The following is a 13,178-nucleotide window of genomic DNA, read 5'->3' as shown; positions in this document are numbered from 1 at the left end:
ACAGCATACAGCAGCCTTAAGAAGGAAGCAATGGATCGCAGAAAATGGAGAGGCAAAGGACCTGCTAATATAGCAGATAACTGATGATGATGATGATTCTCATCATATAGTTAAAATATGTTTCAGATTATTACACATTTGATAGCCACTCCATTTTGAAGTAATCAATCATGGAAACAAAATGGTTCTTGTTCCTTAAGAAAGTTATCTACAGCTAATGAAAGATTAATGATATGAATATAATAGAGGGAAACATTCCACGTGGGAAAAATATATCTAAAAACAAAGATGATGTAACTTGCCAAACGAAAGCATTGGTATGTTGATAGAGACACTAACAAACACAAACACACACACAAAATTCAAGCTTTCGCAACCCACGGTTGCTTCATTAGGAAAGAGGGAAGGAGGATGTGGGTTTTAAGGGAGAGGGTAAGGAGTCATTCCAATCCCGGGAGCGGAAAGACTTACCTTAGGGGGAAAAAGGGACAGGTATACACTCGCGCGCGCGCACACACACACACATATCCATCCACACATATACAGACACAAGCAGACATATGTAAAGGCAAAGAGTTTGGGCAGAGACGTCAGTCGAGGTGGAAGTACAGAGGCAAAGATGTTGTTGAATGACAGGTGAGGTACGAGGGGTGGCAACTTGAAATTAGCGGAGGTTGAGGCCTGGTGGGTAATGGGAAGAGAGGATATATTGAAGGGCAAGTTCCCATCTCTGGAGTTCTGATAGGTTGGTGTTAGTGGTAAGTATCCAGATAACCCGGACGGTGTAACACTGTGCCAAGATGTGCTGGCCGTGCACCAAGGCATGTTTAGCCACAGGGTGATCCTCATTACCAACAAACACTGTCTGCCTGTGTCCATTCATGCGAATGGACAGTTTGTTGCTGGTCATTCCCACATAGAATGCATCACAGTGTAGGCAGGTCAGTTGGTAAATCACGTGAGTGCTTTCACACGTGGCTCTGCCTTTGATCGTGTACACCTTCCGGGTTACAGGACTGGAGTAGGCGGTGGTGGGAGGGTGCATGGGACAGGTTTTACACTGGGGGCGGTTACAAGGGTAGGAGCCAGAGGGTAGGGAAGGTGGTTTGGGGATTTAATATGGATGAACCAAGAGGTTACGAAGGTTAGGTGGATGGTGGAAAGACACTCTTGGTGGAGTGGGGAGGATTTCATGAAGGATAGATCCTGCCCTGAAATGAGATCCATCCATTTACCAACTGACCTGCCTACAATGTGAAGCTTTCTATGTGGGAATGACCAGCAACAAACTGTCCATTCGCATGAATGGACACAGGCAGACAGTGTTTGTTGGTAATGAGGATCACCCTGTGGCTAAACATGCCTTGGTGCATGGCCAGCACATCTTGGCACAGTGCTACACTGTCCGGGTTATCTGGATACTTCCCACTGACACCAACCTATCAGAACTCTGGAGATGGGAACTTGCCCTTCAATATATCCTCTCTTCCTGTTACCCACCAGGCCTCAGCCTCCGCTAATTTCAAGTTGCCGCCCCTCGTACCTCACTTGTCATTCAACAACACCTTTGCGTCTGTACTTCCGCCTCGACTGATATCTCTGCCCAACCTCTTTGCCTTTACATATGTCTGCCTGTGTCTGTATATGTGCGAATGGATGTGTGTGTGTGTGTGTGTGTGTGTGTGTGTGTGTGTGTGTGTGTGCGCGCGCACTAGTGTATACCTGTTCTTTTTTCCCCCTAAGGTAAGTCTTTCCGTTCCTGGGATTGGAATGACTCCTTACCCTCTCCCTTAAAACCCACATCCTTTCGTCTTTCCCTCTCCTTCCCTCTTTCCTGATGAAGCAACCTTGGGTTGCGAAAGCTTGAAATTTGTGTGTTTTTTAATGTGTCTATCTACCAATGCTTTCTCGTTTGGTAAGTCACAGCATCTTCGTTTTATATATATAAAATTGTCATGTTTTCTCTGGAGATTCTTATTCTGCAATTGTGTGTCTAGAACGTGCGTGTGTGCAATTATGTGTCTAGCACACGCATGTGTGCAATTATGTGTCTAGCGTGCGTGTGCGCGCGCGTGCGTGCGCTTGCCTGTGTGCGTGCTTTGGGGGATTTGGAAGTTACAGTGACAGCAAAGAACCCTCGAGCACATATTCGTATTGCATTTCTGCCACGATCAGTTCAAATTTAGTTGTTCTGGTATTCATCCTAAGTGGTGTAGGGGACTCGCAAGAAAGCTACATCTGGATGAGCAGGCACAGGGATTTGAACCTCGAACTTTGCTCCTCCAAATTTGTGTCCAGTGTCTTAACCATAACTGCTGTGCCACCCAATTCAGTTAAGTGAAAAATTTTCAGTGAATTTGAAAGTAAAAATCTCACATACCGAACTGGTCATGCATAAAGTCAGGCAGTGGATTAAAAGTATCCATTAAGTTGCCCACTGATCACACTGGCACCAAAATAGATGACAATAAAGTGAAGGGTGAAGTATAAAATTTTATCATCTGCAGATGTTTCATATACACTTGAAAATATTTTGGATGCAGGACTATGTGTGACTTTATTTATTGTTATCTCATTAACAGTGCTTTGCTGTCTGGTTCTCCATGCATTGTTGTTAGCAGCAGATGCCACATGCACTGATGAGCCAAAACATGACCACCTTAATAGCTTGTTTGCCCGTCTTCGGATCGAAATATGCAACTGATTCTCCATATCAGGGATCCAACAGTTTGTTGATAGGTTTTTGGAGGTATGTGGCATGCGCAGATCATGTAATTGATGAAAAGAACTGGCCGCTGATTTGCACACCGGGTGATGACAGCTAGTAGCAAGCCAGATGGGTTCCATAGTATTTACATCAGGTGAATTTGGTTGTTGGGACATCAACATGAGTTCACTATAATGTTCCTTAAACCACTGTAACATGGTTCTGGCTCCGAGACACGGACTGTTATACTACTGATGACATTGTTGTCGGGGAAGACATCAAGCGTGAAGGGCTGCAGGTGGTTTGCAGCTGTCAGTGTGCCTTTGATTACGGACCACAGGTTCCATGCAAGTGCACGAGCGTGCCTCCCACAGCATAATGCTGCTCCCACCAGTGCACGTTTTGAGCCGCCATTCACCTTGATGACTGTGTTTGTGCAGATGACCTTTGAACTAGTGAAGCTGAAATGCGATTCACCTGAAGAGCCGTCACGTTTCCAAGATCAATGGTCAAATCCCCATGATCCCACTGCAATCGTAATTGATGATGTCATCGGATCAACACCTGAACAGTTACGGGAGGTCTGCTGCGGAGCTCCGTGTTCAAAAATGTACATTGAACAGTCTGCTCTGAAGCACTCGCACATGCTCCAGCATTGCACTCTATTAGCAGAGAGGCCATAGGTCACCCAGTATCCTTCTTACAGGAGGAAAGCCTCTGAACCGTACGTTCTGTGAAGAGTCGTGAATGTCCAACCGTTTACCAAATAATGGTAGTTTCGTTGTCCTCCTAGCTTTTTCCATAGATGCTGATGACAATAGCACATAAACATTCGACCAGCTTCACTGTTTTCAAGATATTCAGTCACAGACTCTGCATAATAATAATGTGCCCTATGCCAAAGTCACTTATCTTTAAGGATTTTCCCATTTGCAGCCCAAATCTTTGCTGGGGCAATGCCCTGCCCGTGTCTGCTCCGCTTACATAAATCTGTTACTGTGTCACGTGCCCGCAACGTCTCCAGACAGCATCCAGCATCTCGGTGGGCAGTGGTCATAATGTTTCAGCTTATGGGTGCCAGCATCAGTGGAAAGACAATGACATATTATTTGTCCTGTTGCTGTATTTAAATTTCAGCATATTGTAGTTATGTTCTGCCACTAATTACAACAGACTGTTGCCAATAGATAATAAGCATATTAGTCACATTTTCTCCCTCCCCTGGCACACACAAATCCCTTCCCTCCCCTGGCCGAAAGGGTGTCACTAGTTAGAATTTGAAAAACAAACATCTAGGTCTTGTCAGAATTATACTTTTCAAGTTTTTTTAAATGGAATTGTCTTGAGCACCATTCCAGTTTATAAGTATTTTCTGTCAAGAATATTTAATCCATGTTTGCTTTGGTATTATATTGTGGCATTCACTATGGGATTGTAGCTTTCAACTCTTAAATTCTGTCACATTTTATCCATGGTGTAGATTTTATACTTCTGTAGGTCTTATGTACTTACCTTTAAAAAACAACCTTTTATGAATAAATGAATTCACATGTTTATGCATTTACATATAATTTCAAATTAAAAATCATTGTGTTGATTACTAGAAATTTTGAAAAAAAAAACAATCTTTCAGGAATGTGGTTTATGCAGAAATGGAAGAAATCTGGTTCACTGTTGCAACTTGCATTACGTGATGCTGCTGATGTGCGTCAAACTTTCCTGTACCGCTTAAGTCAACGCTCAAACCTACACCACTTCCGAAATATTTTACTGTGTGGATCTTCGCAAGATAGATACGTTCCTTTGCATTCGGCTCGAATAGAACTTTGCAAGGCTGCTGTTAAGGATACATCAGTTCAAGGTTTGTGTATAAAAATGCACATATGAATTCTACAATTTCTTTCGATTTCTCCCCTCAAAGGCAATACAGAAAGATTTATGGATGAGCTTCACTCTTTCTACTGTTAAAGCTGCAGTTTTATTCTTGTTTTACTGTAGTGTACATAAATAAATTGAAAAAGTTTACTTTTTATATAAAATGTCTTGCAGCTGAGTTAGTGTTATAAGCAGAATTGTGACTTTAGAGGTAGTGGAATGCTGTAAGACATTACATTCAGATTCAATTAAAAAACAAATAATTTGGCTCTAAGTTCTTTAAAAAAAATCTTGCATTACTTAACATAATCCATTTTTTCGTTACACAGGTGCTGCTTACAGGGAGATGGTGCACAACATCCTATACCCCATTATCAGCAAACCAGAAGTAACTTTTGTTCGCTATGATGTACACCACGCGCTGCCAAATACGGCTAATTCTCTTATTGGCAGAGCTGCTCATATTGCTGTGTTAGATTCTGAACTTTTTATTGAAAAGTTCCTTGTGGTGACAGGCCTCAAGTATTTCAGATGAGCTTAACAATTTATATGTGAAAGAAACTGCATTTATATGCAGAAATGTATAAAGAGCCGATTATCAACATTCCTTTTTGTGTGTATAACAATCATTGCCACTGGGGAGGGAAACTTTTATCGAGCTTAGAGGCAAATGAGAATTTGCTACTGGTACTGGAATTTTCTTTAAAATGTTTCAGTGTTCCTTCCCACAATTGTTTTTATAAACCAGTCTGGAAATGGACTAATAATGGCAGCTGTAATATTGATTGTGTGATCTTGCCTACTGCTCTGACTGCCAGCAGCAATTTCTATGCCTCATACAAGTAATTAAATCACAGTTTGATCTGTACTATATTAATCTGCCATGTTGTGTTTCAAAACATGAAGGAACTAATTGTGAACAAGCACCAGCATTCTGGTAGGACTTTTAATAAAATACTTGAAAAGAAAAAAAAATATAATTACAAAGTAGCTATTGGGCAGAAAGCAAATTTTGATTTCAACTTGAGTTGTTATACATTAAGCGGTGCACATGCAACTGTGCCCAAAACAATTGTAATATGGCTTGTGTTTGTATTTTATCTAACCAATCGGGTAACATGTGATAGGCTGTTGAATCCACGGGGATTTCAAATCGGCATTAAAAATCTTCATTGATATTCATAATATTACTTCTGGAACAATTGTGTTCATGTTTTGCTGTGGTGCCACAAATAACTGGGAAAAAAGGAAAGGACATACACCAAAATTTTAAGATATATAAAGCTTTCAAAGAGTAGACTGTGTTGTACACTAATAATCTTTTGCAAATTGTTGTTAGAAGTTCTGGATGGTTTGTAAAATTATAACATGTGTGGTAACATAAACTTTTACAAAGTATGTTGTAATATTCGTTGCTGAGCATATTAGGTGACACATTCATGTTTATTCTTGTTCTTACGACTTTATTTTCCCTCCCCATAATGAAGTTCAAACGATGTCAATTTGTTTGCTCATGTTTTTCAGTCCCTATGAGATCTGAAACCTAAATTGTATAGTAACAGTTCTCAGTTTTTAACTGATGTTCACACCAAGTGCTAGTAATATAAGAGTATACTTCGTCGATTGTCGTATTTGTCTACTTTACCTACACATGTTGATTCTTATTTCTACTGTACATTTATATACAGTGTGGTTAGATGATGTTGATAAAAATTTTAAAAGGAAATTAAAAAAAAAAGGGCTGTTCTGTATGATTCATGAAGAGTCCCTCCAAATATTAGCTGTTGGTTTATTGCTCACAGTGTGTCAACATATAGGTACATTAATTACTGGTGATCTGTAAACAGTGTATTTCATGAAAGTAGATATCAGGTTTGAATTAAAAGTGACTCATCAGTTTATGATAAATAAAATATGTATTAAAATGTTCATTTAGCGAGTGTAATGTAACCTGTGCATGTTGATTCTCCCAGGTTTATTTCATCTGATAATGCAGATTTAAAATATAAATGTCACTGAACAGTCATGATTTTGTGTTTCAGACAAACAGTTAGTGAAATCTGAAATTGCAGTGTGATTATTTTTAATGAAATTCATTATTTCCATGATGTATTGGAACAAGTGGCATGTGACAGGTAAAACATGACCTTTTTCCATTGTCTTCCATGGTCTTAGCAATTCAAGTCTTCCTATCTCCAAACTTTGCTAACCATTGATTGCATCAGAAGTAACAGAAAAAATCCTCCAGTCTATTTTTTCTCAAACACTTACATTGCGCATCTCTTAGTGCTTTGGTTTATCTTACATTATTAAAACTGCATTTCTGTAAAACTGCATATAAAAAAATGTAGATAACAAATAACAAAAATTATGGCTGTAAGCACACTGTGAGAGTATATTGAATGTGTGCAAATGAACAAACACCCTTATCCACCATAAGCACACAGAAACAAATTACGTTGTTCGTTTATCTTCTTTCTGCATGCCTTAGGATCACAGTTGGAAAACTTGTACCTCCTTCTTTTCTGTATTTCATCTCCATATGATCAGTGACTCCACACTTTCTCCATCCCATTAGCATCCTTAATTTAGCATCTTAAAAAATGTCAGACTGTCAGATTTTGTTAACATTTTAGCTGGCTTTAATAACTGGGTGAAATTAGAGAGTGTTAGTTGTCATAAAACTTATTAAAACCCCATAACTGAAATCATCTTTAGAAAACTAAACTTGAGATTTTGACAAAGGAGGAGCAGCAGTTTAGCAAACATTTTACTCCATTATGTACAATGTAAAGACTGCTGTGATTGTTTCCCTTAACCTGTTGAAGCATCAGAATTGTATTTTGATATAAATAAGAGCACAGATGTCTCAATGGATATCTGTTGTTTTTGTATCAAATTAAAAAAAGAAAGCTTGCATACTAAGAGTATTGGTATCCCTGATCATGAGAGCAACAACTTAGGAATTTTAATCCTTCACTTTGATTACTCCAAGGGTACAGGCTACATCACAGAAAATGGAAGCTTCAAAACACATTTCCAGCAGATTCTAAATCAATGTCATATGCTTTAACTAATTGTTTCAGTATTAGTGGCTCCTCAACAGTTCAGCTTCACATATTTTGTGTAAAATGTAACACAACAGCTTCAATGTTGATATTATTAGTATTTTAAAGCAAGAATGTTTCTTTGAAATGTGCAGTTTCTCTCTTTGGACACATCTGACAGCAACCATCACAAACAGTGAAAATGATCATTTATGTGACATATTTTAAATGACTAAATCTGGGAGCTTTAACATGCCTGTTATAGCTTTATTTGAACTAAGTCAACTATTTGTTCATTTCCAGCAATAACTGTTAGAGTGAATTAGTTACATTACAGTGTCATTTCACTCATGGGTGCTGATGAATCTGTATTAGTGTCTTCATTGTATGGATGCCAAAGTATTAAACAGAATCAGAGAAGAACTCTGAATATACTGTACCTGTTACATGGATAATAGAGTTTATCTTGCAGAAATGTTAAACAATTCACACTAGTTTTGTGCTCTGTGGCAAGTATTGTGATATTGAAAACAAAAATTAAAACAGCCCATTAAACATACTTTGCTGCACTGTTGCTCTGTTTTCACCACTGAAAGAGATAAGTAAGCTTTGAGAGCTTTGTAACTGTTAAATAATGTGTACAAGACTATAAAGTGTATCTTCACCTACAAAATGTTTTATAATGTTTAATAAATGAACTGATTATTTATTGTTTGTAAGAACAGTGAAACGCCTCAAATATACATGAATAATTTTTATATGCACATATTACTGTCTCAAGAAAGTAATTGCAAATCAACTTGTACATGAAGGGGAAAAAATATCCCACATACTTATTTCAAACTGCTCATTTTTAGTAGTTTATCACAGGTGAGTTTACAGAATACTGTAAACTAAGTATTATGATGTGTGTCACTCTTATGCTCCTCATATTTTTCACAATTTCTCAGGGATCTTGGCACTGGATTATGACTGATTCGACACCTGGTGTTGGTGTACCACATAAAAAATACAGCAAATATCCCATTACATTGTATCAACATAAAAAGTATGAAACTCATTCCATTTTTAGAAATACAGTATTCTTAATCTCCTATTAGATAAAATAAACTATAAAAATAAAGTGTGTGTGTGTGTGTGTGTGTGTGTGTGTGTGTGTGTGAGTGAGAGAGAGAGAGAGAGAGAGAGAGAGAGAGAGAGAGAGATGTAATCTGCATCATTACATATATTACAGCACTTAATTTTAGAAAATTGTTCCCTAAAATTCCTAAGATTAATCACATTTTGCAACAAAACCTTTTTACATTGGTTCAAGCAATTCAATGTATCTTAAAAGTTTGAGAGAGTTTTGTGTCTTGCACTGCTTGGAGTAAAATTTTTCCTTATTTCTACATTAAACTAAAGCTTCTACTCATAAACATATAGGTGATGAGTGGAACACTGGAGGATTAGAGGTGTCCAGAATGAGATTTTCACTCTGCAGTGGAGTGTGCGCTGATATGAAACTTCCTGGCAGATTAAAACTGTGTGCCCGACCGAGACTCGAACTCGGGACCTTTGCCTTTCGCGGGCAAGTGCTCTACCAACTGAGCTACCGAAGCACGACTCACGCCCGGTACTCACAGCTTTACTTCTGCCAGTATCTCGTCTCCTACCTTCCTAGAGCACTTGCCCGTGAAAGGCAAAGGTCCCGAGTTCGAGTCTCGGTCGGGCACACAGTTTTAATCTGCCAGGAAGTTTCATTAGAGGTGTGTTAACTGCTGTTGTTCGCCTAAATATGACTGAGCACCTGGTGGCCAGACAGAAGGCAGTGTGGCGGTGCAGCCTGTGGCCTAGAGCCACTGTGGTTAGGCAGTGTTGCTGAAATGCTCGTAGTTGCACTGTGTCGGTCACACAGAGGGAAGCTTTGATGTGGCAGCCACCAGCTTGTCACAGTGGCCAATGCCAGGGTGTCTAAAAATAAAGATTCGCTGTCACAGCTGGTGGCTTTGCAGACCTGTATGCTTATTTAACTTATGTTCCCACACTAAGACGGTTGAGGCAGCAGTAGTGGGAGACAGATGCACTGCATCAGCAGGTGTGTAGTGTGCAGAGAGAAAATTGTGAAGCAAAAAGAAAAATCGGTGATGAGATGAAGTACAGCTTCTTCTACGGTAGAGGTGATGTAGATCACAAGAATGTTTTTAAACAGGCCAAAGCATGGAGAGAGATGGCTGCTGAACTGGATCAAGATGTTACATTATTGCAAAGATTTTATTTCACACACATGCAATATATTACATAAAATGTACTGAAGTACAGCTCTGTACTAAATAATGGAAATTAATTAGTGCATAATACAACATAGCTTACTGCAAGTAGTTCATACAGTGTGTCATAATGGAAAACAACATGTAGTAGGAAATTCAAATAGAAGAAACCTCCACATTTGTTGAAATCAGAATTTATGTAAGGCAGTTGTGTGTCATAGTTAAGTGAAAATTAACCAGTAGACCTACATTATATTACTGAAGTTGACACCAACTATTTCCATGCTTAGTTCTAACACTAACAACTGAAGACGATATTCCGTACCCTAGTTTTATAGCACTGTTTAAAACATTTCTTCCAACTTTATTTGAACTATCTTTGGCATGATTTTATCAATGCCAAAAAAAATTATTGTAATCTAAGCATTTGCTGACACTAAGGAGTTTACACACTGCATTATGTATGGATACAAAGAGTTATTTGATATAGTTTAGCAGAGATGCCACTTGGATCTCTTTCCTTTATAGGTGTTCAATTATTTATATGTTACACTGCTAGTAGCCTATAAAAGTGCTCCACACTAAAAATGTGACACAGCTTGCTGTGAGGTTAATTGGATTATGATGTACTATGTTCTAGAGTGTATATTCTGTGACTATGACAGGCTCAGCAGGGGCTCATGCTTCACACGTTGTTGTTGTTGTTGTTGTTGTTGTTGTCTTCAGTCCTGAGACTGGTTTGATGCAGCTCTCCATGCTACTCTATCCTGTGCAAGCTTCTTCATCATCTCGCTTCACACAGCTCAAGTAATTTTTTCTGCAGTCGTGCACAAAATTCCAAATTTCAGTGCACATTTGCGTTACTGTCTCATATATAGCAGAATGTTGTAATTTAAATGAAAATAAGACTGTCCTGCACGGGTTTGTAGTTGCCAGGTATGTGGAAAGACAACAAATGACAACACAAAAAATAAAAACTGCGAAGAATGATTTATGAAAATATCATAGGATGAATACTGTACACTAGAGGATATATAGTGAAATATAAGCTCATATATCAGTGGGAACAATAGTGTACCATCAGAATATCGTATCCGCAAAACATTCCCATAGTATATGAAAATACTTGGAAAACACCTTCATGAGACTATTTCAACACAGGTGGTGGTATCCCCATTTACTTTCTCTTCTCCTATTGATGTCATGCCCACATAATCCTCTTTTCTTCACAGCACTAATACGAGGAATTTTTTTTCTCACCCATGTAAATCATTAATGCCCAAAATTTGTAACTTAGAACAAAACTATAAAATAAAATCACACTATGAAAACAGACCAGACCACTTGCACAAAGATATCTCATCCTGAATAGTGATGCAAAATCGACTACTGCCACAACAATAGCACTACACAGGCAAGCTGCTAATGTGGTTTCATCCACTTTCACAGTGTTACAGCTGATGCAGCAGTGGCAGCCGCTGCAGCCAGCTGCCCTTTCGTGTGTGTTGTCCCCTGCCACTGAATGCTGGGCTCATCCACCACAGCCTGTGCCTCACTGCTAGGCTGCTCCTGTTTGATCAAGGAAAATTAGGTGAAAAACTTTATGTTGCTGTAAATGTTTGTGTAGTGGCAGGAGGGAGTGCCAAGAACAAAATAGTAAAAATTGCCTGAGGTGGGGTTTAAGCTTTGGGGCAGTGTTTAAAGGTCACTGTTTTTCTTGAATAACTCAAAAACCACCCCTTCCAGAAAAAAAGGTTCCCAGTATAAAATTAAACTACATTAAATTTCTCACAAAATGGCCTATTCATTTTTATCTAAGACTAATAGTTTCAGCATTGCAGGGAATGGAAAAATCACAGACTATTAAAGATCAAACAATGGAAACTTCAGGTTGGAATACCAGCAATATTAAGAAGAAACTTCCTGGCAGATTAAAACTGTGTGCTGGACCGAGACTTTGCCCGTATAAGGCAAAGGTCCCGAGTTCGAGTCTCGGTCCAGCACACAGTTTTAATCTGCCAGGAAGTTTCATATCAGTGCACACTCCACTGCAGAGTGAAAATCTCATTCTGGAATATTAAGAAGGATAGATTGCTACTCACCGTAAAGATCGCACAGTGAGTTGCTGACAGGCACAACAAAAAGACTGTCACACATTTAGCTTTCGGTCAAATCCTTCTTCAGAAAAGGAAACACATTCATACAAGGAGGCATACCTGCACACACGACTGCCATCTCTTGCACCTTTGACCAGTCTGAGCTGCCGGAGATGGCAGACATGTGTAAGTAAAGTGTGCCTACTTGTACAAATGTATGTGTTTCCTTTTCTGAAGAAGGCTTTGGCCAAAAGCTAAATGTGTAACAGTCTTTCGTTATGCCTGTCTATAAATCGGAATATAAAAATAGTGTTTTAATGGTATAAAATTAATGTTCATTGGTAAATGATGTGGAATAAGAACAAATATCAAATGTGTACCATGTCTAAGCACAGTAGAGCCATATTTATTGAATATTGTGTTTTGTGGCTGTAACTATGTGGAGGGGTGGTTGGAGGGTAGAAGCTGGAGGGAATGTAAGTCAATAGAATACATCCATGTAGTTCCCTCCTTCATAAGTTTGTAAACGGAAGAGTGAGAAGGTGGATCACCAGTCTTAACTAATCCTCTACATCACAAGAAGCAACTAAAAGATGTACAAAGTTATACCAAACCTCTGTAGTGCGCCTTATGAATTACTGGTGATTCAGTGCGCAAACATGCCTGTGGAGTGATTATTTTCCACAATGTGCATGAACACTAAATGTAATGCAGATATGACCTACTGATACAAGAAACACACACAAACAGAATTTACATAAATTTCCGCTCACTTGATGGCTTTACACACAACTGGTTTTAAACATGTGTAACAAACTGAATGCAAAAAGTTGAGCTGAATAGTTCAGATATATGAATGATCTTCCACTTAACATTCAGCAAGCAGAGTTAGTACTTTTGCATATGATGCTATTGTTATACTAAATGCCATTAGAGAGAAAGCAACAAAAGAGATTGTAAATGGTGTTTTCCAAACTATTCTCAGAACTTTTGAAAAAACACACTATATTCAATTCTGTATAACAAATAGACATACCAACAATTGGTGTAGCACATGAGCAAGAGCAGGAGCAAGAGGGCAAAATGCTCAAATTTTTGGTGTCTACATTGATGAAATTTGAACTGGAAGAAGCACATTACTGAGCTTCTCAACCAGCCATGTTCAGTTACTCGTACTTTTGGCCTTCATATATAATTGCTAGTC

At 38.7% G+C, this 13,178-nt stretch overlaps 1 protein-coding gene across 1 annotated transcript in view; it reads left to right on the top strand.

Annotated features, from left to right (window-relative positions):
* The window catches only part of LOC126253673 (protein FAM135A), a 615,476-nt gene extending 607,786 nt beyond the window's left edge, over positions 1 to 7,690 (top strand). The window contains exons 15-16 of the mRNA XM_049955193.1: positions 4,341 to 4,568; positions 4,912 to 7,690. Of these exons, the coding sequence (XP_049811150.1) occupies positions 4,341 to 4,568; positions 4,912 to 5,117 (434 nt within the window). The 3' untranslated portion in view covers positions 5,118 to 7,690. The remainder of the gene's footprint in view (positions 1 to 4,340; positions 4,569 to 4,911) is intronic.
* The last annotated feature ends 5,488 nt before the right edge of the window (positions 7,691 to 13,178 follow it).

Source organism: Schistocerca nitens, chromosome 4, assembly GCF_023898315.1.
Source record: "Schistocerca nitens isolate TAMUIC-IGC-003100 chromosome 4, iqSchNite1.1, whole genome shotgun sequence".
NCBI lineage: Eukaryota > Metazoa > Arthropoda > Insecta > Orthoptera > Acrididae > Schistocerca > Schistocerca nitens.
Note: the sequence above shows the minus strand (reverse complement) of the source record. Positions and strands in the feature narration are given on the sequence as shown.